This window comes from Cucurbita pepo, chromosome 1 (genome assembly GCF_057944985.1).
Source record: "Cucurbita pepo subsp. pepo isolate OVF chromosome 1, ASM5794498v1, whole genome shotgun sequence".
Taxonomy (NCBI): Eukaryota; Viridiplantae; Streptophyta; class Magnoliopsida; order Cucurbitales; family Cucurbitaceae; genus Cucurbita; species Cucurbita pepo.
In genome coordinates, this window is record NC_141798.1 from 6,000,330 (window position 1) to 6,025,955 (window position 25,626).

The 25,626-nt window shown below is 33.7% G+C and overlaps 5 protein-coding genes across 9 annotated transcripts; all 5 read left to right on the top strand.

The window, feature by feature from the left end:
- Positions 1 to 1,491: 1,491 nt before the first annotated feature.
- Positions 1,492 to 4,242, top strand: LOC111795283 (ethylene-responsive transcription factor RAP2-7). The gene is made up of 9 exons (XM_023677613.2): positions 1,492 to 2,292; positions 2,444 to 2,469; positions 2,559 to 2,589; positions 2,708 to 2,795; positions 2,881 to 3,026; positions 3,110 to 3,156; positions 3,236 to 3,327; positions 3,530 to 3,631; positions 3,936 to 4,242. The coding sequence occupies exons 1-9, from the start codon at positions 1,832 to 1,834 to the stop codon at positions 4,170 to 4,172; spliced, it is 1,230 nt and encodes a 409-aa protein (XP_023533381.2). The 5' UTR covers positions 1,492 to 1,831; the 3' UTR covers positions 4,173 to 4,242.
- Positions 4,243 to 5,605: 1,363 nt separating this feature from the next.
- Positions 5,606 to 8,834, top strand: LOC111778014 (sporulation RMD1-like protein, putative (DUF155)). Its single transcript, XM_023658020.2, has 7 exons — positions 5,606 to 6,080; positions 6,469 to 6,577; positions 6,658 to 6,817; positions 7,249 to 7,397; positions 7,490 to 7,641; positions 8,244 to 8,358; positions 8,473 to 8,834. The coding sequence occupies exons 1-7, from the start codon at positions 5,656 to 5,658 to the stop codon at positions 8,608 to 8,610; spliced, it is 1,248 nt and encodes a 415-aa protein (XP_023513788.2). The 5' UTR covers positions 5,606 to 5,655; the 3' UTR covers positions 8,611 to 8,834.
- A 746-nt stretch (positions 8,835 to 9,580) lies between these two features.
- On the top strand, positions 9,581 to 13,091 carry LOC111794909 (D-aminoacid aminotransferase-like PLP-dependent enzymes superfamily protein). The gene is made up of 8 exons (XM_023677105.2): positions 9,581 to 9,755; positions 10,074 to 10,554; positions 10,818 to 10,935; positions 11,059 to 11,180; positions 11,833 to 11,918; positions 12,300 to 12,409; positions 12,525 to 12,557; positions 12,829 to 13,091. Exons 1-8 carry the CDS (start codon positions 9,665 to 9,667, stop codon positions 12,883 to 12,885), a joined length of 1,098 nt encoding a protein of 365 aa, XP_023532873.1. The 5' UTR covers positions 9,581 to 9,664; the 3' UTR covers positions 12,886 to 13,091.
- A 187-nt stretch (positions 13,092 to 13,278) lies between these two features.
- On the top strand, positions 13,279 to 17,759 carry LOC111794949 (nuclear transcription factor Y subunit B-1). Of its 3 annotated transcripts, none has more exons than XM_023677168.2 (7): positions 13,279 to 13,675; positions 13,800 to 14,032; positions 14,192 to 14,321; positions 14,703 to 14,708; positions 14,827 to 14,910; positions 15,038 to 15,079; positions 17,423 to 17,759. In XM_023677168.2, the coding sequence occupies exons 1-7, from the start codon at positions 13,655 to 13,657 to the stop codon at positions 17,462 to 17,464; spliced, it is 558 nt and encodes a 185-aa protein (XP_023532936.1). In that variant the 5' UTR covers positions 13,279 to 13,654; the 3' UTR covers positions 17,465 to 17,759. The 3 variants fall into 3 exon arrangements, with proteins under 3 accessions (XP_023532936.1, XP_023532945.1, XP_023532952.1); XM_023677184.2 differs by having other exon boundaries at positions 13,322 to 13,628; XM_023677177.2 differs by lacking the exon at positions 14,703 to 14,708 and having other exon boundaries at positions 13,292 to 13,675.
- A 5,413-nt stretch (positions 17,760 to 23,172) lies between these two features.
- On the top strand, positions 23,173 to 25,626 carry LOC111794925 (putative RNA-binding protein ARP1). 3 transcript variants are annotated; one of them, XM_023677124.2, is made up of 6 exons: positions 23,173 to 23,519; positions 23,654 to 23,807; positions 23,927 to 24,053; positions 24,165 to 24,216; positions 24,344 to 24,575; positions 25,077 to 25,626. In XM_023677124.2, the coding sequence occupies exons 1-6, from the start codon at positions 23,361 to 23,363 to the stop codon at positions 25,106 to 25,108; spliced, it is 756 nt and encodes a 251-aa protein (XP_023532892.1). In that variant the 5' UTR covers positions 23,173 to 23,360; the 3' UTR covers positions 25,109 to 25,626. The 3 variants fall into 3 exon arrangements, with proteins under 3 accessions (XP_023532892.1, XP_023532900.1, XP_086980653.1); XM_023677132.2 differs by having other exon boundaries at positions 23,229 to 23,519; positions 25,054 to 25,626; XM_087124527.1 differs by having other exon boundaries at positions 23,232 to 23,519; positions 24,347 to 24,575.

Consider the following 25,626-nt stretch of genomic DNA (forward strand, 5'->3'; position numbering starts at 1 on the left):
ATATATTTTATGGAAATATTATTAAATCCGCAGCATAATTAGTGGGAAGCCAGCTTTAAAGGTATAGTCTATAGGTAGACGCAATGAACTCTAACCGTTGGATCCGTTGAATCTCGTACGTCGTATGTTCAAATCCAGACTAGCCACGTATGACGGTCCTACATTAAAATATTAGAAAAACTCCAAAAACCTAGGTACAGTCAACTTGTCTGTGTAGGATCAGCCTACGTGAGATCAGAGGTTCGGCAATTGTGCGTTTGGACAAATAAGAAAATGACACGTGTACGACTTAATGATTATTTAAAAACATATGGAAAATAAAGAAGAGACTTAATTAGTGTGTTTATAATTACCGTTGAGGTTCGCTAGATAGGTGACCGACCAATGAAATAGAGGATTAATTGCGGCTAGGTGAGGGTGAGGGTTTACCAAATACATTCATATTTTGGAAAAAAAAGAAAAAAAAAAAAGCAACGTACAAACCAATTTATTTTCAAATAAATTTATGTCTTTTTGGTCTATTTGAACATTTAATTTAATTATTTATATTAGGTTCCTCCTTTTAAATTTGCCAAATTAGGTAAGTTTTTTTTTTCTTTTCTTTTGAGACGAGTACTTGTTAAGGTCGGACCATACGGTTTCAAAGTTTAATGTTATAGACCATAGTTATTATTACATTATTATTTTCTATTCAAATACTTTCACGAGCCAAAAACTATAGATTAAAATATCATCTTGATTTAAATTATGTTTTATTTTAATTATTATTCCAACCTTAAATATTTATAATGTGACATATATTATTAAAGTTATTTTTATATTAATAGCATATATGAATAAGTTCGAAAATTATTTGGTTGAAATTATATGATAAAATATAAGGAAAATGGTAGAAATTAAGCCACAAAAGAATTTTGTTATAATTAAAAATAGAAAATTGTCCTTTTTTTTTTTTTTTTTTTGACAAAGCCATATTTTTGTAAATAGTTAAAAGATTCTCTCAAAATTGCTTTTGACTTCGACCCAATTCACATAGACATTAACTAACAAACATAGGTAATAAGCATCTTATACTTATCTTCCCTACTAAATTATATTAGTTACAATATACTTTTTTTTCTTCTCCGACCTTACAATTTTATTCCATATAAAAATATAAAAAAAAATTATTTATTTTATTTTATTTATTAAGATGATTTTTTATTTATAAAAAGTAAAAAAAAAAAAAAAAAAAAACAAATAAAAAAACACTTGGAACGACAAAAAAGGAATACAATTGAAACCTAATTTTTAATTGGTTTGAACATAAACATCTTGAGCACGGCGCCGTGTTTGGGTATCGCATAATAAATAATATCCAACTTTAACTGTTTTAATTTAATAATAATAATATTATTATTATATTCTTTAAATTTAACGCTAAAAAAGGAATGGGTTTAAAAATATTCCTAAAATCCCTTTGGCCTTCACAGTTTAAAGATCTATTCTTTCTTTTTCTAGACCTCTCTTCTCTCTCACCTACTTACTTTTTCAGTTTTCTGCTCTCTCTCTCTCTCTCTCTCTTTCTCTCTCTTCAAAATTCAGCCATAGCCTTACAGCTTACAAGCTTCCTACAACTCCCAAAGAAGAAACAATTAAATCCCTTTTTTTTTTTAATTTTTTTCATAATTTCTTCGGGTTTTGGGTTCTTAGATTGATTTTTTATGGCGAGAGGAATTCTGGGTCTTTGTTCTTTTCAATAAAAATTAAGAAAAAAAAAAGATTTTTTCTCCTCTGTTTTGCTCTGTTTTGCTCTGTTTTTGAAGAGGAGGAGGAAGAAGAAGAAGAAGAAATGATGATGTTGAATCTTAACGATTCGATTATGAATCGTGACGAAGCGACGACGGATCGGATCGTAATGGAGGATTCGGAGACTTCGAATTCCTCTGTCGTTAATGCCGATGAGGTCTGCAACAGCAGAGATGAAGAGTCCTCTGTTTTAATCTTCGATATTCTCAAGAAGGAAAGTCCCGGCGGCGTCGGCGGCGGTCCAGTGCCTGAATTAGTCACCCAGCCGCTTTTCCCGGTTGCCGGTGGGTGGGGAGATTCTGGGTCTCCGATACTCAGGACACAGTGGTTGAACCTGTCGCCGACGGCGGATTCTGGTGGCGGTGGAGGACAGCCGGAGCTGAAAACTGCGCAGCCGAAACAACAGCAGGTGAGGAAGAGCCGCCGTGGGCCGCGGTCCAGAAGCTCGCAGTACCGTGGGGTTACGTTTTACCGGCGTACTGGAAGATGGGAATCTCATATTTGGTAATTAAATTAAAAAAATAAAATTTAGTGTTACTTTTTAATAATTATAATAATTAGTTCTTTCCCAATTTAGGAATTTCGAATTTTTATTTTTCGTGGAAACATTTTAAAATATTTTTTTAATTATAATTTTGATTTTTGTGTTTGTCAGGGATTGTGGGAAACAAGTTTATTTGGGTAAGAAAAAAAAAACAATAAAAGTCCAATTTTTATTTCCTTTTTTGTACATTCAATTTAATGAGTAATTTGGGTTTGAATTGTCCCAGGCGGGTTCGACACAGCCCATGCTGCAGCAAGGTTACCTATTTTTATTTAATTATTTATTTTCTTCAATTTTTTTTTTTTTATAAAATTTTAAAAAAACTATATATGCATCTAAATTTCAATATTAATTTTTGGAAATTTGAGCCAACAGGGCTTATGATCGAGCGGCTATAAAATTTAGAGGAGTCGATGCAGATATAAACTTCAATATAAGTGATTACGACGAAGATATGAAACAAGTGAGTTTTTTTTTTTTTTTTTTTTTTAATTTAAAGAATTCGAGAAGAAATAATTTAAGGGTTATTTTTTTTTTTCTTTTTGCAGACAAAGAATCTAAACAAAGAAGAGTTTGTGCATGTTCTACGTCGACAAAGTTCTGGAATTTCTCGTGGAGGATCAAAGCTAAGAGGACTATCTGTTCAAAGATATGGACGATGGGAAACTCAAATGAATCAAATTATTGGAAATAAGTAAGTAAAATATTTAAGATATACACTGATATGCACTTTCAGTTATGGCGGAAATGAACTTGTTTTAATTCAACAATTTTCAGGGGAACTGAGGAAAGGTCCGAGACAACCGTGGATGCAAGTAATGGAGGTACGAGAAAAAGAAAAGGAATTAAATGTTTTTTTTTACAATATATAATTATAATAAAATAATTTTGCTTTAAATGTAGGCAATGGACATAATCTTGATTTGAGCATTGGAGGAATTTTCAACTACCATTTTAGTAATTCTTCTCAAAAGCTCAACATTGAGAGACCAAAGGTGGCCCTCTCTCTATTATTTATATTTAATTTAATTTAATTTAATTTCACGTGGTGGGTATCCGTTTTCTTAATAGCTACTTATTCTAAATAATAATATAAAAATATTAACGTCTCATTCTGTAACTATTTTGTTGTTGACTTTTTATTTGCTCGTTCCATCAAGTCAAAAATGTGTTCATGTTATGTGTGTTTGGTGGCAGAATGAAAACAATGGCTATGCACATGGAATGACCGGACAACAACCTAATACTCCTCCTTCTGTGTTCTCTAGTTTTTACTCTGCTTTTGTACCGCATAATCAGGTAATTTTTCTGAGAAATTTGGAATTTAGATATCTAGGCATAGTTTATGCCACGATTAGTATATGTGAGATCCCACATCAATTCAAGACGAAGTATTCTTTATAAGGTGTGGAAGCCTCTCCCTAGTTGACACTATTTAAAACCGTGAGGCTCGCGTGTCTTATTGTGGTATCTGGATAGTGGAGATTCTCAACTAAGTGGATAGTTTCATGTGCTTCAGTTCTTCAGTTTGATTCTATTAACATAAGTTTATCGTACAAGTCTAGAGTCGAAAATGACTGATTCATGTCGTTTTTTTGGACAGGAAAGAGGGAGAGAGACGAGAAACAAGGAGTCGACGGGTTGGAGATGGCAAACGGCGAGGTCGATAGAAGGAAATGTGAACGAAGAAAAGACTAAGAAGATAGAAAGCCATGGTTCCAAGAGTGCAGCATCATCAGGATTCTCTCCCTCTTATAATTTTGGTTCATTTTATGCCCAAAACAACACACCTCTCCACACTAATCACTGCCTTCCAACGCCTTACACCAATATTTCTTGACCACCACTAATATTTTATGTGCTTTATTTGGTGGTAATGACATAAATAATTCTTAATTATTTATTTATTTCCAACCTTTTTATAAATAGAAAAAATAATCAATTCGAGCATAGTTCAGTTAGATAATAACACTCATCTCATGATTTTGCTTTGAACTTTCATAAAAGACCTCATACCAACAGAGATAGTATTTCTCACTTATATTATAAACTCATGATCTTCCACTAAATTAACCCATGTGGGACTCACTCCCAATAATCCTCAATCCTCAACCGTCCTATCTAACAATTATTCAACTAATCGAGACATAAATAATAGATAGATACTATTTTCACTCAAGAAATCGTGTAGATAATGTAGTTTCTACACTGTGGTTACTAAGTTTAATGATCGGTAGATGTAAGAAAGAGAGAATGTTTTATGTTTCTCGGTAGTTATGTATTGTGTTCGTGATAGTGTATGTACGGACTTTAGATGATGATCCTTAATTTTTTTTTTTTTTTTTCATGAATTGGGATGTTTGAATTTTTTTTATTTATTGTTTGTTAGTGAAAAATATTATTTAAAATTTTATATGGAGTCATGGAACATTAAATAATTATTTATAAAGACAAAATCATATCATAAATAATAATAAAAAAAATGTTCTAATGATTGTTTGGCATTGACTAGATTGGAATCCTATATATATAAATTTAGAAAAATGTGAAAGTTATATATTAATGGTAAATCTATTGTAAATAAATTATGATTTGTTAGAAATAAAATTTTAATATATTTTTTTAATTTTTTAAAATTAAAATCATACTAAATAAAAATATAAAAAGGGATGTTTTTTTAAAAAAATTATTTTCAATTGAGTTGACAATAAATCGGCTACAAAAGGAATTAAAAAAAATAGTAATTCAATTCCTAAAATTGATTTAACGTTTAAAATATGTTTTAAAATTAAATGCGAAGAAAATGTGAAAGTGGAAAAGGTTGAAAAAAAAAAGGAAGGATTTTATATTACTTGTTTCTTGTACGCAACTTGCTTTGGTAGCTGCCGACACAATAATATATATATATATATATATATATATATATTTATTTATTTATAAAATATAGTGTCCAATATCTATTAATTTTTTATTTTTTAACGTTTTCCTGTTTTTGTTAAAAAATATTTGCTTGCCATTTACCAAATATTGAGAGTAAGTCCCACATTGAATAATTTAGTAGAAGATCATGAGTTTTTAAGTGAGGAATACTATCTCTATTAGTATTAGGTTTTTTGAGAAGTTTAAAATTAAGAAAGTTTATATTTTATTAATGGGTTTTTTATTGAAAAAGAAAATCCAGAGATTAAATGGGCCGTGAAGCCCAGAAACTTTTAGCAAACGGCCCAGCCCAGGATTGAGAGAACAAAGCTTTGCAGGGTGGGGTTTCTTAAACAAATGTTAGAACTTTCGCTGTCGTCGTCACGGAAACATCGAACGAAGAGATGTGGCGCGCCATTGACGCCCATCTGAGGTCCGTACGCCTCCTTCCGAATCTCTTTGCTTATTCTTCGTCATCGCCTCTGTTCTCCTCTGGCCGTTCGTTTTTAGCTCGATCGAGTTCGACCTTCGTCTCGCCTGTACCGACGCCTCACTCGATTACCCTCTCCAAAACCCTAGTGTTTTGTACTACCATTAACTGTTTATCGAGTGTTTCTTGTTCTGGCTTTGGAATTCGACGCTTTGGTGGGTCGAGTTGCGGTGTGGTGGTGTTGGCAAGGTGCATTACCTCTTCGGTGCACACGTTGGAGTGGAATGAACCAGTTTCGTGTTCGGAGGTTGGAGAGGGAATTGGCGAGGGTGAAGCAGATGAAGTCGAGGAGGATTCTAGACCGTCTATTCCTGTCAGAGCGTACTTTATCTCCACTAGGTTGCAATTTCTTTCACTCTTTTGTTATTTTGGTGCCTGGGATGATCAATTGTGTTTGTTTTTTCATACAAGGAATATTAATTGAAATTTATCTTTACTGTGTTCCATTCCGGAAAGTGTTTGTGAATTTTTTTCCGAGAATTCTGTAATTCAATCGCCAGGTGGTGTCGTTTTGTTCTTCTTCTTTCCCTTCACCTCTTGCAGTTCTATATGACTATACTCATTTTTCATTATTTTTCAATGGTTCTGGAATTTGTCTAGCGTGTAGCTTCAAAATACTTTAAAAGGTAAACTAAGGATTTGCATGAAGTTTAAGTCATCACAATGTGGGTTACAAACTTGTGTGTTTCTGATTTATTCTCCATTCCACATATTTTCTTTGATTCAGTGTGGATTTGAGAAGCTTGGTGGATCAAAATAAACGTTACTTTATCCCGCCATCATCACGTATGACGAATTATGTAGTCCTTAAGTTCGGGGATCTTTGTAATGTGAACGTAAGCTTGCTATCTAGTGGATCATCGTTCATGATTAGTTGAATGAGTACACTTTGAAGACTGTTCTTTTTTTGTTTCAGACTCTTGGCGCCAGCGTAAGCGGAAGTGACTTCTCTTACATGGTAGTTTTTCAGTATGGCTCCATTGTGCTGTTTAACATTCGTGAAGATGAGGTTGATGGGTATTTGAAAATTGTAGAGAAACATGCATCCGGATTGCTGCCTGAAATGAGAAAGGATGGTAAGAAATTCAAATGTATTTTTATACAAATTTATTTCTACTGGAGTTATTATCATTGTTCTTATTGGTGGTGGTTGTAGTGATATAAAACGCTAAGGATTCATTTATCTTTCCTTCATCAAACCATTTATAAGAAACAGCCCGTCAAAGTTGATTAGAATTGTAGGGTTGTTTCATAACAATATCAATGAGAGGCACTTTGACTTGATGTAATATGCTATACACAATTTAAAAGATTGTCAAAAGAACTATATACATCTAAAAAAGTTACACGTTCATTTATGTCCGTATCAACGAAAAGTAGTCCTGCTTTACTTCTCTCAGGTTCCTTTAAGTATGTTCCCCTGCTATTTTGGTAGTGTGTGTTACTTAAAAATACTGTAGTGTGGAAGTCTATTGTTGTCTGAATTTGAAGCTGTTTGAGTTTGTAGAGTATGAGGTGAGAGAGAAGGCTGCCTTAAATACATGGATGGAAGGGGGACTGGACTACATAATGCTGCAGTACTTGAATATTGATGGCATACGTACCATAGGTAGTGTTCTTGGTCAGAGCATCGCTCTTGATTACTATGGACGACAGGTAGTTACCATATCTGACCAGACATTTTAATACCAATTAATGTTGATGATATTTGACATGATCCCACCGTGCTCTTAACATTTTCTTCAAAGGTTGATGGGATGGTTGCTGAATTCACTGACATCAACCGTGAAATGGAAGCAACTGGGAAGTTCAAAATGAAGAGGAAGAAACTTTTCCAGTTGGTGGGAAAGGCAAATTCAAATCTTGCTGATGTCATTCTCAAGCTTGGGCTTTTTGAGAGGTTGGTTAGTTATTTCCTGCTGTTAATAGTTAGTTTGATGTATGTTTAGAATTATATTATGAAATCTGCACAAGAGACGATGTACTTTTAAATGATCGAACAAGACGAAAAATAGCTGTTCAAGTGGTAATTCTGTGAGATCCCACATCGGTTAGGGAGGAGAACGAAACATTCTTTATAAGGGTTTGGAAGCCTCTCCCTAGAGAACGGGTTTTAAAAACCTTGAGAGGAAGCTCGAAAGGGAAAGCCCAGAAAGGAGAATATCGACTAGCAGTGGGCTTGGACTCTTACAAATTTTGTGTTGTTTGCTTACTTATTTTGGCTCGTTTTAGTGCCCCTCTTGGCTTGTTGTCTTGGACTTGTCATTTTATACAACTCTCGTTCTTTTCTACTTTCCACCATCTCAAAAGAAGAGGTTTCTGACATAATTCGCTAATACTTATTCCTTAGGTTATTTCTTGTGGATATTACACTATGTTAAATCTTGAAAACTGATGCTATTGTATTATCTGCGCACTTTTCAGTGAGCATACTGTTTCCTTTTGCTTATCCTGATTCCTGCATATAATCTAAAGACATCTATTCGTTTTTGCGTTTTTCAGATCAGACATTGCGTGGAAGGATGCAAAATATGCTCAAATATGGGAATATCTTAGAGATGAGTTTGAGTTAACACAGAGATTCGCTAGTCTGGATTTCAAATTGAAGTTCGTGGAGGTAGTACCATCTACTTAAGATGAAACTATACGTTCATCTTGATTATTTATTCGTCGATAAGGATATATAATTCATTCATCTTGAACTCCACCTTTTTTTTTTTGTTTTTGTCAGCATAATATTCGCTTCCTACAGGAGATTCTGCAAAACAGGAAATCAGATTTTTTGGAATGGCTGATCATTGCACTGATAGGTGCAGAAATTTTACTCTCAATTTATGACATTATTCATAGATCAGCAGCTAATCTGTAGCACTGTTTGCTTCCTGATTGTTGGAGTTGGAAGGAGGTTCGTACTTATATCGCGACTGCGATATGTACAATGTACATAGGTATGTAAATTTGGATCGTTCTGCTATACGACTCCGATAATTTTAACGAATTTTTGTTACCGGATTGCACTCTAAGGGTGCAGAGTGCTTATAGTTAAGAGTTCTACCATTCTTTGAAGAAATGGATCTCAGTTTTTTCTGTTTATTTTCCTCCTACTGCTCAACATTCATTTGACTTGTAACAAAAGCTTAGGGTGCTTGTTTTTTTCTTTAACAGTGTTAGCAAGATGAACTTGGTTCGAGTTAACTTTATTCGAGTTACTTGGTTCACCAACTTAACCAATCCAAAGTTTCGGATTGGTCTAAAGGAGTGTTCCAAACCAACTCAACTCATGTATGTCCTATTTAATAAGACTTGCTTGAATTGAAAAGGTTTACGTTTGAATAATTAGGTTCAGTTTAAAAATGTCTCAAGCTCGATTTAACATGAAGGTTTACGATTGAATAATTTGAATAATTAGATTTATACACTTCTACTCTTTGATTTTTTTTTTTTTAACTACTTACTTTTGATTTTGTTATTAATTCCTATTAATTAATTTTCTAAATTAAATTAGTTTTTACTATTTTCTATCACTATTAAGATTAATTTAAAATTTTACATCCTAATTATTTTAAATTAATGGAAGATAGAAGATGAATATTATAAAATATTGAAATCTAAGGTCAAATAAAAACTAAACGTTTGAAAATTTAAGAATTAAATTGAAAAATGAAAACTAGTATAAAAGAACATCAAAATGAGAATTTTTCCAAAAAAAAAAGAAAAAGAAAATAAGTTACGCAATTTATTTTATTTTAAAAAAGACTCATTTTCATATTTAAATTAACTTTTTTTTTTTTTTAAAGAGAGACAAATGGGCGATTGGCGGGGCGCCAAAAAAAAAGGAAAAAAAAAAAAAAAAAAAAAAAAAGGGTCGACGATTTGCGTTATATAGTTTCCCTCGGTTCCTACTGATCACATCAATTGAAGAAATGACAAGCTTCCGATTCTTGTTCAGCAATGGCGTCCTTTTGCAAGGCTCCGAAGTTCCTCCTGTCGCCACCTTCCTTGAAACTCATCCTGGTAACTCATATTTTGCTGCCTTTTGATTTGTCAGAAATGGTCGGCTGTATCTGTTTGGTGAAAGTCGAATTAAGTGTTTGGATTCTGAGGAAATTTTGCGTTTTCCCAATCCATTGTGTTTGTTGTCTGTAGTAAGGAGAGCTAGGGTCTAGGGAATCATCGGATAACCATATGATATCTAACGTAATGATTTTTGACTCTTTGTTTTGGATTGAAGTTGCTTGGCTAAGCGATTTGATTATTTGAAAAACTGAGGGAGAGTCCTGTGTTAGGGATAGTTTTTCGCTGTTGTTGACTTGTTAATTTCAATTATTCCAGGCGCTTATACCACTACTCGGACCCATAACAATGCGTCGAGCATTCTGTTTTGGGATAGGCACATGAAAAGGCTGACTCAATCGGTAAAAATTCTATCAAATTCGACTCCTCAACTCTTGTCTGAATCGAACAGAACAACCAATAAACTGGTAATACCGTCGCCGATTGATTCTATTCCTTGGAAACCAGCAATTCGAACGCTTGTCGATGATTCAATGAGAAAAGTGTTACCGGTAGCATTAAATGAGAGAAATGGGGAAGAAGAATTGGCAGTTACAGTGCTTGTAAGTGTGAATTTGGAAAATTTGGGTGAAAGTGACGGTGTTGTGGATGTAGAAAGAGTTAAAGAGGCTGTTGGTGTGCACACGCATGTTGGTAATTATGTTCCTCGTGAATTTGGTGTCCCGGAAAATGGTGCAAATCTGGCCGTCGTGGGTCGAGGAAGGGATGCTGCTGCGGCAAAGTACTCGGATTGGGTTAGGTGAGAGTGCACAACTTTGATTGTTTGGATTGGACATAGTTCACTGTTACATTAGGAATAATGGAAGAGCAAGAAACAGTTAATATTCTGATTCGAACAGTTAGGAGGATCAAAACGAGTGGTTGGAATGAAGAGTAATTAGTTTCTCACTGGAACATGAAATATGAATAGTTTAAGCTATGATTTTGGCTTTTTGTTTAAGCACTTTTTGGGGTATTCAATTCTATATTTGTTGTTGGTTTGTTCTTTGTGAACTTTATCAGGCGTAGGAAGTCTCTGGAAAAATTGAGGCCTCCTTCTGTGACTGAGCTTTTGTTGTCAAATGATGGTGATCAGATACTTGAAGGCTGCCTGACTAACTTTTTTGTTGTTTGCCGGAAGGTGATGCATCAATTTCTTTAAGCCAGTCTTTGAATAAGTTACTTTTGTTTGTAAATATTGACAATATTTTCTTGTCCCCCGAAATTGTATGAGCATAAAGTGTTAATTGGAAGTTTTTTACAGGATAATAATGAAGCTAAAGGAACAAGCCTCCTTGATTCTGCAAGTACACATTCCTTTGAACTGCAGACAGCTCCCATTAGCGACGGTGTTCTGACTGGAGTTATTCGTCAATTAGTCGTTGAGTATGTTCCTACCCATTTCGAATCATCATATTATTGTTTCTGCTTTATTTTTTATTTTCACTTTCAGATTCTAGGATGTAGTTTTTTTTCCTGAAAGTGTGAGATATGAAGTCGGTTTCGATCTTGTTGATGTTATAAACATGAAATTATAGTTTAACTCGGACTTTTCAGTTTTAGTACATGTACATTAGTCGAATGGGTTCGGTTGTCCACCAATTCGCAGTTTCAATATATTTAACCATCATTTTGGCTATAAAGAGCTTGACAAGGATTGTTTTATTCAAGAGATTGTTTTGTATGAATAGGCATCCAACGTTTTCTTGAAAAAGAACAAGAAACTTGTGCACTTATATGTGTCAAGCACCAAGTAGGTGTTCTTTACAAAGGTTGGCTTCCCCTACACCTTAGGTGAAGATCACCTAGGCATGCCTTTTAAATCAGTGGGCAAGCTGTACTTCCAGGATTCTCTTAATTAATTCGATTTGTAGATGAATTTAGTATGATATAGACAAACCAAGACATTGGAGATGAATTTTCAGAAGCAAAAATTCGTGTAAAAGTAAAACAAGGGGTTACAATCATACAAAACATTAGCACTGCAGGAACTTCTTGTTTAGTTGTTTTACAGATCTGATGTGAACATGTTTTGTAGAGCTTGTTTAAGCATCGACATTCCATTTCGGGAAGTTGCACCTACTTGGTCAAGTAATGAAATGTGGGAAGAAGCATTTGTTACAAGTAAGCTTGCTAGTTTTCCTTCTCTCATGGTTTACTTGCTTTTGCGCTTTTGGCTCTTTAAATAGTGTTTTTTTCCCTCTTATCGACATGCCGAAGAGTAACGAGGAGGCTCATTATCTTTATTGATTATCATTAGCTGCCTCTTGTTTAGTTATAAAGTTTATTCACATCTTCATTCAGACATTCATAGCTGCTTTGTTCTTCTTGCTACTGTTCTGGAGGTACATTTTTTCAAGAAAGTGCATCCATTGTTTCTCTTGCAATCCATCATCACCATTTCACGTTTCCTTTGAACCGTAGGAGCATTGATATCTTTGTAAAGTATGAGAAGTTTTACTTCATATACTTTTGGGAGTTTGAAGTCTTCTACATGTTTGGCAGATAGCTTGAGAGTCATGGAGCACGTGAATACTATTTGCATGCCTAACATATGGGACTTACTCGAGTCGAAAACGTGGCGTGAGATATCATGGAACAAAAAGTCGTTTAAGGTTCATAAAAGTTTCAATGCTTTAAAAACAAAACAAACGTCCCTTTTCTATGACTTTATGTATTATTGCTTCCGTGATTCTTGTCTGAATTCTTCTGTGAATCTGATTAATACAGGATGCTCCTGGAATCATCACAAGCACAATCCAGGTAAAACAATTGCCAGTTGCCTATTTGGGACGTTTGCCTTCTAATCCCGCTATTTAGTAGTGATTTTAAAATAGTTAAAATCATTTTACCCAAGATTACCGTGAAGCATACATTATCGAGTTGATTAAACCGATTTTAAAATATTAAAAACATGGGTTGAAGTGATTTCGAACTTAACAAAATCAACATTATACTAATTTGTGAGTCAAACACGGTCTGTAGAACTGTGGTGAACTAACACAGACAACTTTTGTGATTGTATTTGGAGCAGAAAGAGATAATGAAGAAAGTTGTTGAGGAAGCATTCCCGATTGGTTACTACGTATAAAAGGTGCTATAAACAACTCTTTTTAGATCAAAATATGATGAATTGTATGCATTTTAGTTATAAATCTATGAAATGCTGTGAGTTTAGTCATATGGTTGTAAATTGTAAATATAATTAGCAGCAAATTAAGAGGCATATGCAATGCATAAACTACTACATCCATTCATAGAGACCCAAATTTACTTGTATGCATGTTTGTTTCTAAACCCATTTTAATCCCCAAATTTAGCAAAGCATCATAGTTTAGTTTATAAAAGTTAGGGTTTAGCAAAGCCCTTAACATTTATTATTTTTAATTTTCCATTTTAATAAAAGTTTCTACTTTCTACTCAAAATCATTTAATTTATATTTTAAAAAACATACAAAAATCCAAATTTGTGATTTTGTATAAATATTTATGAATTAAGTAAATAGATAAGAGACCGAATAAACCGATGATATAATGTTTATGAATTAAAATGAAATACTAAAAATGATTTAAAGAGTATAAATAATAATTAGAGTGAGTTTATAAAGGAAAAGAAAAAAAAAGTAAAATAAAGAATTTTCAAAATTAGTTAAAAAAAGGAAAGCAACGGGTGTCGTAAAAAAAGAAAGCTCCTTTGCCGTCTTTTCTGTGCGTCTCCTTTCTCCAGCGTCCGATCAAAGAAAAAAAAAACGAGGAAATCCTCGAACAAAGTCTCCTTCCTCTGAGAGCAGCGCGCCAAATACAAAATTATCCTCTTTCACTCACCTCTGTCAGGTACCATTCTCTCTCAATTCTCTTCCATGCCAGACTTAGGGTTACACGTATGCTTCTTCTCCTCTTCTTGTTCTTGTTCTTGTTGTTGTTGTTCTTCTTCTTCTTCTTCACATCTTCTCTTTTCACACTTGTTTTCTTTCGCTCTTGCTGTTTTTCTCTTCATTGATTCAGGATCTTGCTGATATGGCGGAGCCTCCCACCAGTCCGCCCGGTGGCAGTCACGAGAGCGGCGGCGAGCAGAGCCCTATCACTGGTGGTGCTCGCGAACAGGACCGATTTCTTCCGATCGCTAACATTAGTCGGATCATGAAGAAGGCCTTGCCTGCTAATGGCAAGATCGCTAAAGACGCTAAGGATACTGTCCAGGAATGCGTCTCCGAGTTCATTAGCTTCGTCACTAGCGAGTGCGTTTTTTTTTTTTTTTTTTTTTTTTTTTTTTTTTTTTTTTCTTTCTTTTAATCTGTTTTCGGATCGTAATTTCTGGTGTTTTAGTGTCGATTGGACTGTTTTGTTTTTTTGTTTTTTTGTTTTTTTGTTTTTTTTTTTTTTTTTTTTTTGTGTAGGGCGAGTGACAAGTGCCAGAAGGAAAAGAGGAAGACTATTAATGGCGATGATTTGCTTTGGGCAATGGCGACGTTGGGATTTGAGGAGTATATTGATCCGCTTAAGTCGTACCTTACTAGGTACAGAGAGGTAAAATTGTTTCTAATTTTTAGCTTCTCTTTTTGTTTTACGTTTTCTTGCACCTCACATTTAGACTTAATTGTACACGGACACTACTTATGCGGATTATTGTGGACGTCCATGACTATAGCAATTAGAGCTCTTCTCGCACTTTCGATTACTTTTAGTGATTGAGATTTGTGCTTCAACTGGTGGACGAGTGCTTAAAACTTTTCGCTGTTGATCAGTGAATGCTTGTATCCTGACGTTTTGAATGAATTTGGTCTGTTACGTTTTTTGTGCGGGTATATAATTTGTTTGACCTCATCACTATGATGTGCTCACATTTGTTTTCTTTTTTCCTTTTTTTTTCCTTCACTTTTTTTGGTGGGGGCAATGGTGTTGCTTCAGTTGGAGGTAATTGAAACCAGCTCTTAAACCTAGTATTCTAGTGTTTATTGTATCCCCCTAATCTGAGCTTTCTTTGAGAGAAAAGTATGGCTAAGCTTTTCTGGTTGAATGCAAACTTTTCCAGTGTGATGCTAAAGGATCTTCTAGGGGTGGTGACGAATCTGCTAAAAGAGATGCAGTTGGGGCCATGCCTGGTCAAAATTCCCAGGTTTAGTTACTTTTTGTAGAATCTTTGTTTACAGAAATTCTTTTTTATCATCATGGACACATGAATTGATTTTTTTTTACCCTTTATATGTAATCATACCTTGATTTTGGTTCAACTATATGTGCAGCAATACATGCAGTCGGGAGCGTTGACTTACATTAACACCCAAGTAATAATCTCTCTTCTCTCAACTTGTCAACATGCTGTTCAGGAACGCCCTCTTTTTCATTGCTAATAATTGGATTGAAATTTGTAGCTGTTATTCACTTGTTATTACCAGCATTGTCTTTTATTTTTGAATGTTGCTTAGAAGATGGACCCATTATTCTTTTTCCCTTATATATACATATATCCTACCTGTTTTTTTTTTTTTTTAATTATTATTATTATAACATTTGCTTGTCATATGAAGTTAGCTTGTCTAGTAGGATTTCATCCTAGGTGGTAGGTGACCAACATATGGAGATCGAATCCATTCCCCAAAGTTTATTTTGTTTTTTCCACATGCTCAATGTCACCAAGCCAACCATTGGTAGATGATACTGAAATGATATACTTTTAATGTTTATAAGAAATATTATTAAAGAAAAGAACTTTATTGTTCTACCTTTCAAACATCCCATAGTCAAGAAAAAATTCTACACACTCTTTTTCCTCGGAGGAATTTTTAGACATTTAAATTTGTCTTACAGTATCATTGTTCAGAAAAGAAGATTTCATTTTCTCAAAAAAAAAAGAAAGAAAGAAAGAAATCTGTATGAAGATACTTTTCATTTGGAACAATGTCCTACATCTAGTTTAAGATTATTTGAGATCTTGGGAACGGTGAGCTTGAAATTCCACTATTTATAACGATGTAAATATCTATATAACAGTTTTTTTCCCTTGAATTTTCTATAGCTGTTCCTTGCCTGTTTGATCTAAATGCTTCACAATCGAGGAAGTTTTAATTGAAGAATGGGACAGTATTCTATCTAACATTTCTTGAATGTGATAGTTATTGGCTTGTCATTTTTTGAAATAATGCCTAATACGACTTTTTATTGGCCTTTCATTGTTCTGCTTTCTTAGTTTTCTAGGATGAAAAGAAAATGAATTGCATTAGTTTTCTTGCTACTTGTCATAATAGGGTTTTGTGTGAGAAGCATGTTTACCTCTGACGTTGATTCACTGCTCTCTTTAGAACAGAAAGTAATTTGAATTGTACTATTTTCGCTATTTGTCCTAGTATAGGAAGATATGCCTGTTTACCTGTCACATAGATTTCTAGTTGCAATGAAATATCTATGCAAGATGTTCTTCCCTGTAGTTGGTCATATCATAATTTCTTCTTTATGCAAGGATATTAAATCATTTAATAAGGCCATGAAGATTTTTGAGTTATGGCGGTTGTGTGACTTTGTTTTTATGATTGTGGTTAAATGTTCAGTTTTGGTTAATTTGGCGTTAATGTTTTTTTTTTTTTTTTTTTTCTAAATTATTTTGTTATAAAATATGACTTCCAATTTAGCAAAATGAAAAAAAAAAAAAAAAAAACAGAATATGGGTTACAAAAGTTGGAAGGATTTAATCCCTAAATTCATTCCAAATATATTAATAGAACTATCAAAAGAGCTCTAATTATAAGTAATTCCACCAACCACTAGTAATCACAAATAGTTGAATGTTGCAAGACTTAAATATGGACCTCTACAAGGAGAATAAATTATTAGGAGCAGCTACCGCGCTGAGGTTGTTACTCACATGAACATCAATTTTTGAGTTGATGTCTCATTGATGCAGTGATTATTAATTATGATGACATAATCTGCCTTTACTAACTTTGAGCTTGGTGGTTTGAAGAACCAGGGTGTCCTAAAGGTTATGAGTACAAATCTTCATGGCGGCATATATGAACGAATGTCTTACGATCTCCTTTTTTTTTTTTTTTAATACTAAAAGTTGTGCGCTCTGCACAGTAACCCCTTGTTAAAATTGGTGGAAATCTGTAGATCGTCAGTATTGAAATGGGCTAGAATGAAAAGAAGGGTTGAAATATGAAATTTTAGTGGGTTTTCTATTTTTAGCATTTTATGCTCATTTAAACTTTCGACAAGTTCTTTAAACTGAGTAACATGTAGTTGATCGTCAATTTTCTCTTTTATTTGATTGAGATTTAAGCCCTTCCCAACTATCTACTGTGGATCAAAAGGTTGCCTTTACACCGGTAGTTTTGGATTATGAAATGTGTTTTGCTGGTTTTAATTACTAAGGTGAATTCTTAATGCAGTCTGAGGTGTCTACGTGAGGGTAACTCAAATGTTAATTTTAATTTGGCTGTTTGATTCTTTTGCTTATTGGTACATTATGGTTGAGCAAATGGTTGTTTGTTTCCTCTATTGCAAATGCACAGCATTGATATCCATCTACCAATATATATCTTTTTTTAAAAAAATTGTTTTATTGAGGTTAGTTGTCTGATAAATGTTTTGGCTGACTCTATTATTATTTCCCGGCATCCTATGTTTTGCAGGGACAGCATTTGATCATTCCTTCAATGCAGAATAATGAATAGGAGTCACCTGCATCCCACTTGGATTGCCTGAAATCTGAGGCTGGTAGAAGCGTTCAACGCCTATATAGCATCTTTACAATCGATTTGGCTAATTTATTATGATATGAGATGATATTGTAATCTATATTTTTGTGGTTTCTGTGTTGGTTCTGGATTTGATTTTGGTTTGGGCTTTAAGGTGGGCTTCGATTTTATTGATGCTCTCGTCAGCTAAAGTTGTTGTAAAATTTGGGACCTTCAATTTAGTATAGTTGCTTCAGTAATTTGAAAACTGGAAATATTATTCTCTTTCCAACTTCTGTTGCTTTTGCTTTAATGACACTGGTTTCGAACGACTAAGAAAGTGCTACATTTATCCTCTCCTTCCCTTTTACCATGAATTTGTCTTCTCTCTCTCTCTCTACATACAAATCTGTTGGCTGATATTTCATATTGCATATATATTCTGTTGGCTGATATTTCATCCGAATGCTTGACTGGAATCTGACTGTAGGTCAACTGCAAGTTTCTTTGACTTGGAGGGACAGATGGGGCGCTGTTGGTGGACACTGCAATCTTCTTAGCAAGCATCTTGCTCGGGTCCCCCAATCCCAACCCAACAAATATTGAGGGAAGGAAAGCAAACCAATCAAAGCAGCTCAGCGATTCTCCATCCTTAAAAGAACTTTGGTAAGATCATATTATGCTTCACTTCCTCTTGACTAAAAGATCTGTGATTTGATTCTCAAGGCAATCAATATATATATGAACTAGCATGTTTTGTTCAGGTTCTGAATAAGAGATTTTGGCCGAAGAGACTGTCAATTCAAAATAAAATAGTAGCTTATATATTGGATTTGAAATAGTATATGTAGGTTACCATTACCATTAGGGTTTACTTCAGTTAGTGAATCATTAAGAAAATTGAGGCATTTGATAAATGAAGATGCATGATTGTTTGTTTGGGAAGGGGTTTTGATTGATAAGAAGAATCTACTTCAACCGATATGCCCTGAGGTGAGGCACGGCCATACATAACGGAGAAATCACACACACTTGGGAAGGGGGGACAATTAGCGTCAGCAGCAGGTGCTGTAGGGAAACTGATTGCAAAAGAGGGGAAATCGGCCACATTCAAATTACCTTCTCTTCTGGGTAGGTCCGTTTGATATCCCAAAATAGCTGAGCAACAGTCGGACTTTAACTTATCTGGAAGTGGAAGCATGGTTATTATTATCTGTAGTACTGTGCAAGAAGAAGCAGGAGCACGTGGTGGACATAAATCACCAGGCTAGAAGTCACATGACTAGCACGTGATCTGAGATCACAGTCAGAGAAACATTATAGTGGTACCCTTCTCTCTTTCTCTCTTTTTTTTTTTCTCTTTAAATGTGTTTCCATTCCATTAAAACCAGTGAAGATCTCCAATCTGTCAGTCCACTTAGGTCAAGCCAATTGGGGCAACGCTTTCCACAGACCCCCCACTTGGTTGGGTGTTTGGTACGGACTCATGAATCCCACAGCTGTGTTTCAAGTAATCCTTTCTTCTTCCTCTCCCCAAATTAACACTTTATCCCTCTTTGATTTGATTTCTTCTAACTTTTTCTTTTTTTTCTTTTTTGCTTCTCTCTCACAATTATTACTTTTCTTGCCTATTCTTTTTATTATCATCTATGGTTTATCATCAATGCCCAACTAGCCCAATAATTAAGGATTTTTTGTATTTATATTGTACTTTTCAGAACTTAATAGGGCAACTTTTTTTTATGTATTTAGAAGGGTATGGTAATTTTTGTGATATAACAATATATTTGGTGAAATAGTATTTCTGAAAATGGCTAGGATCTGTAGAACATAAATTGCATTCGCACTGATAGGTGATTAGAAGAAATTGCATCTTCGTCAATTCAGAAAATGATCCTTTATCTCGTGTTCCAACCATCAAATTACGAAAATGTTCCTTTTGAAAAGGTGATTTCATATATTGAAAGCTATTGTAGTTTTAAGAATAGTAAGAATAGTCTTAAAGTTGATTCGAGCTTTACAATATTTTATTTCTTTTCCTAAATATTAACTTACTTTCTCTCTTTATGTTTCAACCTAATTATAAAAGAAATTTTATTATTGTTTTTATTCTTTAGAAAAGGTAATTTGGCAAGCCAGGTTTTAAGTAGTTGATTTGATTGAATGAGAAAAGGCTATTGGACTAAATGTTTGAATTTTTTTGTTTTTTTTTTTTTTGAATCAACTCGGAGAATCAGGTGAATTTTGTCCCATCTTTTATTAGTCGGTGTGTGTGAGCTTTGCTCCTACTAGCTCTATACTGCCATCAACTCCATTATTGGTAATGTTATAAATTTCATAGTTTTAAATTTATTCTATGGCAAGATTAAAGCATAGGCTCGATTTTCTCATAGCTACAACCTCACTTGCATGTACAAATCATACTGTCCATAACACGTAGCATCAAACTTGAAGATTTGCACTTTGCTTAACTAAATGCAAAGCAATGATTTATTGTGTAGCCCATTACTAATAGATTGTTATGAATCTATGACATACACTTGTCGTTTTTAATATTTTCATTAATGAAAATAAATAAATAAATTATACCTTTTTTTATCCTCAAGTTTTAGATTTGGTTGCATTTATGTCCGTAAGTTTTCTCATTTGAGATTATCTCTGTTTTGGTTTCTATCATTCTCACTTTTAGTTGATCTTTTTACTAAGAGTCACTAGGTATAATATATTTTTCAAATACTTTTATGTGTAAATATGTTGATTTAAAAAAAAATAATAAAGAAACAATGTAGAAAAAGTGTATTAATTATTATTTTCTTGTAATTAAAAATTGAAAAAGAAAATTAAAGTTGTATTTTGTTATGATATTCTTGGCAAAAGACGACTACTAATCTTAAAATCATTCAAATAAAGCGGTCAAAGTAGAAAAGGTTGCTGTTTGGTAGTTTAGCAAATACCAGAGAGAGAGAGAGAGAGAGAGAGAGAGAGAGAGAGAGAGAGAGAGAGAGAATTGTTATAAAACTGAAGATCCAGCTCGGAGAGGAACGTCACCCCTTGCTGAGGGCTCTGCCCAGACATTTTTTAATATTACTCTCTGCTTTTTTTCTAATAAAAAAATAATATGCAATAAATTTTAAGCCCCTTTTACAAGTGTTATCTCAAAATTTAAAATTAATATAAAATTTTAACATAAAATTTTAAAAAAAAATAAAATATGAGACCTATTGACACAAAATTAAAAAGTAAAATTATCTATCAAATATTTTTTTTGAAGTCTAATGACCATTTTAATTCCTCGATTTTTTAAATGTCTATTTTGTCAAAACACTTTCAAATATATTAGCTAGTTATTAAGGAATGGTTATTATTTTGACATTAATCCCCTCACGAAATAAAATAGAAAATTTGGAAAAAAAAAATAAAATAATAATTAAAAAAAACTACAAATAACAGAAATAGAGAACGTGTAGTGCACTGGCAATGGCTGGGGTCTGATGCATGGGATCGCAGAGGCTCGTTTTTTCTTTCTTTTTTTTTTAATGGTCAAAAATCAAAAAGTACCTTAAATAAAAATAAAATAAAAATAAAAGAAAAGGAAGGATGAATTTACGAAAATACCCGTCCTGCTCTCTTACAGCTGGCCACGTTGTCCTATGCTCCCTCCTAGTTCTAGAGAGAGAGAAAGCTGACTGTGTATGTCACGTGGCATTTGTCACGTGCGTTGTTATAATTGAAGGAACGAATGAATGAGTACAAGACATCCACGCGAGGCTGCCCGTATCTTTGTAGGGAGTGCCCATTTTCCTTCTCTCACTCTCTCTTCCTTTTATTTACTTATTTATTTCTTTTTATCTTTTTATTTATTTTATCATTTTATAAGTTTATTCGTTAAAATCTATTCCCCCAATTATATATAATTTTTTTTTTTATTTTATAATAAATTTATGAATTTGTTCGAGTTCAAAAAATAATTCAAAATTTAAAGTGAACTTTCATATTAAATATAAGATTAGTTTCCGAACTCTAAACTATACAAATTTAACTCCTAAGTCAAATTCTTTCTCCGTTAATTTATCACTTATTAATTTAATTTCGAAGAATATAAATAATAATAATAAACAATATCCAATATTATAACTTGTTTTTGTATTTTATATATATAAACTTTTTATAATTATTGTTGAATTGTGTTGATTTTAATATGTAATTTTAATTCTATTTAAACTAAATATATTAAATTTATTACCAGTAAATATATTTTTAAAAAAATGTGTTTAGCCTCCAGCTCCTAAATTTTGTTTTTATACTAATTTAAGTTTTAAAAAGTGGAATTCAAGAGCGGTTATAAAACTTTTATGTTGTCATTTTGACTGTATTTTAGTGTATAATTTCATATTTTTTTATTAAATTAATTTATAATTGAAAATATTTATCAAAATTATAAATAATAATAAAGGTTGGAATTTATAGGCATTTTTTGAACAAAGTTGTTAAAAACCCAACTTTTTTCATCATAAAATAAAAATTTCCTAATTTTAACCCAACAAATCTTAATTTCCATAACACAACAAGGTTTTTTATATATGTAAACAGCTCTGTCATTGTTTTTATCTAAAATCCTATTGATTTAATAATATGGTTTTATTCTATAATTCATTAAAAAAAAAAACACATAAATACAGCTTTTTAAACAACTATTCAAAAGAAAAATATTTAATTTATACAAATTATAAGATTATAAATAATTATATATATACGGATCCAATATAAATAAAAATTTAGGAATAAATTAGCAATTTAATCACTAATATTGAATATTGATAAAGACTATCCAATATATATATATATATATGAATGCACACCACCTCTTGTTTGGGTTTCACACTCTTATAGAAATGTTTCGTTGTCCTCTCAAACCAACCAACTTACTGGCACACCGCGTGGTGTCTCATTTACAAACTATTATGATCCAACATTATGCTATGATTACGTTACTCAATTAACTTGAATTATTTTTAAAAATCAATAATCTACTTGACTTAAACTATTGTCATAAACCAATGCATGTCATTTTAAGATGTTTTGTGCTCACTCGTATGTATGGTAATAAAAAATTAAACAGATTACCTAATATATATAACTTTACACCAAAACATGCTTAATTTTAGAGTTTTTATGACAATGTCACAAAAAATGAAGGGTCGACTCATACATTCATGATCACTCTCGTTCAGATATTGTACTAATTGGACGGTCGACTCATATATTCACGATCACTCTCGTTCATATATTGTACTGATTGGACATCTACTTTACTCAGACATCACAATATATTTTTTTCCTTATGGATAAACAACGTACTTTGAATTTCAAACATTTTAGTCAAGATTACTACTATTAAAAATTCAAAATTTTAACTTACAATATAAATATAAATATAAATATAAATTAATAACTAAATAAATAAATAAATATATATATATATATATACATACTCCTAATTAACTAATCCTATATAAATAAATAAATAAATAAATAAATAAATATATGAAATTTAATTAGGTAAGATTATTAGTATTTAATAATTGTAATTTGTAGGTAATTACCGAATTAAAATTAATTTTAATCGAAATAAATAAATAAAGAAAGAAAAAGAAATGGTTGTGTGTGTTCACGTTGATGAGTATATAGATAGGCATAGCCAGGGTTGGGCAATTGCCTATCTGTCAGCCTCTCTGTCTCTCTGTCTTCTTCCATTTCTTTATTTCCATACCACTCTGTTCTTCTTCTTCATGCTCTGTTCTTCTCCCTTTCTCCCTTCCTATATAACCTTCTTCTTCCCTTCCCCACCACCATTTTCTCCCTCCTTCCCTTAATCACCACCCATTCTTCAGCCATGTTTGGGGATACCACTTTCACCAAGGTGTTCGTTGGGGGCTTGGCTTGGGAGACTCCCAAGGAAGCCATGAGAGATCACTTCGAGAAGTTCGGTGACATTCTCGAGGCGGTTATCATCACCGATAAACTCACCGGCAGATCCAAGGGCTACGGATTCGTAAGTCTCAAGGAATTACGGATTTCTTTCTTATTTTATTTTATTTTATTTTAATTTTTGGCTTCATTGATGATTCTCGAGTTTGTTCTTGATGTTCTTGATGTTCTTGATGTTCTTGATGTTTTCGATTTTAGGTCACGTTCAAGGACGCAGAATCGGCGAAGAAGGCTTGTGAGGATTCGGCTCCGATCATCAATGGCCGTCGAGCCAACTGTAATCTGGCTTCCCTTGGCGCTCGACGATCCTCTAGGTCGGCTTCGGCTACTCCTCCGCAAGGTCCTCAACCAGGTTAACACACTCTTCTCCTCTTCTCTCTCGAAGAAGAAACTGGTCAATTCAGTATTTGTGAATGGCATTTTCGTAATTAAGTTGAGGAAGATCTGAATATGGTTTGTGATTCCTTGAAGGATCAAACGGTGGTGCGCCGAGGACGACGTCAGCGGCTGCGGGAAACCACGTGCAGTGGTACTACCCGGCGGGGACTCATCCGACGGCGTTTCATCATCAGCCTCATCAGGCCGTCCCTTTCTATGGGTATACCTCAAGATCCTATGCACTCTTCCGTACTCTATTATTGCCCAGGGATTCTTTAGTATTATTTTTGGTATTTTCTTGTAAATCAACGTAAATTTCGTTTTCTTACAGATACTCCCCAAGCCCCACCACCTACATCGCCACCGATATCAGTTACAACCATGTCAGTTATTCCTTTTTTTATTTATTTATTTAAATTAATAAATCAATTATTTCTTAAATATTTTGAAATTCATTAGACATTAGATAATGATTTTTTTTTTTTTTTTTTTTTTTTTGGTGATGAACAGCAGAAGGTGGGGTATATGAACGGCGGGCCTTACGCGCAGATATATCCGGGGCAGGCCATGGTGGGGGCGAACACATTGATGCCGATGTACCCGGTGTATCATTACCATCAATCACAGGCGATGGGGATGCCGGCACACATATTCCCGCCAAGTCCGACGGCGGCTGTGCCATTTGCGGCGGTTCCACCCACTTCCATCATGTCGAAACCCGCATCCGTTGGCCCCAACCCAGGTCCGTTTTCTCTTCAATTTCTGTGTTGAGTTATTGCGTTTTGTTGGGATGATAGAGATGTATAGAATTACTGCTGCTGTCCTTCGCCCATTGTTTTGCCTTTTGCATGATGTCCAGAAGAACACGGATTTTGGTCAATGGTCAAACGTTATTAACAAGAAAAGATAAAGAAAAAGAAAACAGATCAGACTCCTCCTCCTCCTTCTCCTCCTCCACGTGAAAGGGTAGTTTTAGTAAAAGGGTCTGTCCTCCCCCTCTGCCAACTTGCTTTCCTCAGACCCACGTGCAATTATCAAATTAATTGAGCTTATTGTCGAGGTCCACGTTAACTAGTTTAGCGGTTGATCATGAATTTGTTAAATAAGGAATACATATCCATTGGTAAGAGGTCATGCTTATGTTCAAAGTGGACAATATCTTATTATATTTTGTTGAACGATATAGATGTAGATCATTAAACTGATATTACAAACAACAGTTTGCTTGGTTGTGGAATAATAGGTAGAGTTGGGGGAGGAGGATGCAGGGAATGATGATGATGGTGGTGGTGGTGGTGAAAGAAGAACAGGGAAGAATTAAGTATAAACAAAAGGGGGAAGCAGGCAAGCAGGCAGGCAGGCAGAGGCTAAGGAGGGACATTTTTATTTATTTATTTTAAAAATCTGAACATCTCATTCTCTCAGTACATGGCAGACAAGGGAAAAGAAAAAAATAACAGAGTAGACAAGGTGACGCTGGGTGGGTCGGGGGTGGGGGGCTGCTCAGAACTACATTATTTTTAGGCTGATCTGTTGTAGCCCTCTCTTTCTTTCTTCTTTTAATTATAAACTCATTTTTGTTGCCATTATCTCTCCCCCAAACCCATCTCTCTTAAGCTCTTATAAGCTCGAATCTCCCGTCTCGAATCAGTTCGACCATAGAAGCTTTCAACGTACAGATTGAAACATTGAAATATGTTTCAATAACTCTTTGCTTACTTTAAGGTAAAAAGCTTGCACGTTAGAAACCATGAATTATAAGATTGCGTGTCAATTTTTGAGCTTGTGGTGCA

Excerpts from the sequence above, each read along its gene's own strand:
- LOC111795283 (XM_023677613.2), top strand. The coding sequence starts at position 1,832 with ATGATGATGTTGAATCTTAACGATTCGATTATGAATCGTGACGAAGCG. Across the intron at positions 3,157-3,235 it reads CGTGGATGCAAGTAATGGAG|GCAATGGACATAATCTTGAT; the intron begins GTACGAGAAAAA and ends CTTTAAATGTAG. Across the intron at positions 3,328-3,529 it reads TCAACATTGAGAGACCAAAG|AATGAAAACAATGGCTATGC; the intron begins GTGGCCCTCTCT and ends GTTTGGTGGCAG.
- LOC111778014 (XM_023658020.2), top strand. The coding sequence starts at position 5,656 with ATGTGGCGCGCCATTGACGCCCATCTGAGGTCCGTACGCCTCCTTCCG. Across the intron at positions 6,578-6,657 it reads GGGATCTTTGTAATGTGAAC|ACTCTTGGCGCCAGCGTAAG; the intron begins GTAAGCTTGCTA and ends TTTTTGTTTCAG. Across the intron at positions 7,642-8,243 it reads AAGCTTGGGCTTTTTGAGAG|ATCAGACATTGCGTGGAAGG; the intron begins GTTGGTTAGTTA and ends TGCGTTTTTCAG.
- LOC111794909 (XM_023677105.2), top strand. The coding sequence starts at position 9,665 with ATGACAAGCTTCCGATTCTTGTTCAGCAATGGCGTCCTTTTGCAAGGC. Across the intron at positions 9,756-10,073 it reads CTTCCTTGAAACTCATCCTG|GCGCTTATACCACTACTCGG; the intron begins GTAACTCATATT and ends CAATTATTCCAG. Across the intron at positions 11,919-12,299 it reads GGAAGAAGCATTTGTTACAA|ATAGCTTGAGAGTCATGGAG; the intron begins GTAAGCTTGCTA and ends CATGTTTGGCAG.
- LOC111794949 (XM_023677168.2), top strand. The coding sequence starts at position 13,655 with ATGCCAGACTTAGGGTTACAC. Across the intron at positions 13,676-13,799 it reads TGCCAGACTTAGGGTTACAC|GATCTTGCTGATATGGCGGA; the intron begins GTATGCTTCTTC and ends TCATTGATTCAG. Across the intron at positions 14,911-15,037 it reads TGCCTGGTCAAAATTCCCAG|CAATACATGCAGTCGGGAGC; the intron begins GTTTAGTTACTT and ends CTATATGTGCAG.
- LOC111794925 (XM_023677124.2), top strand. The coding sequence starts at position 23,361 with ATGTTTGGGGATACCACTTTCACCAAGGTGTTCGTTGGGGGCTTGGCT. Across the intron at positions 23,520-23,653 it reads GATCCAAGGGCTACGGATTC|GTCACGTTCAAGGACGCAGA; the intron begins GTAAGTCTCAAG and ends TTTCGATTTTAG. Across the intron at positions 24,054-24,164 it reads CAGGCCGTCCCTTTCTATGG|ATACTCCCCAAGCCCCACCA; the intron begins GTATACCTCAAG and ends GTTTTCTTACAG.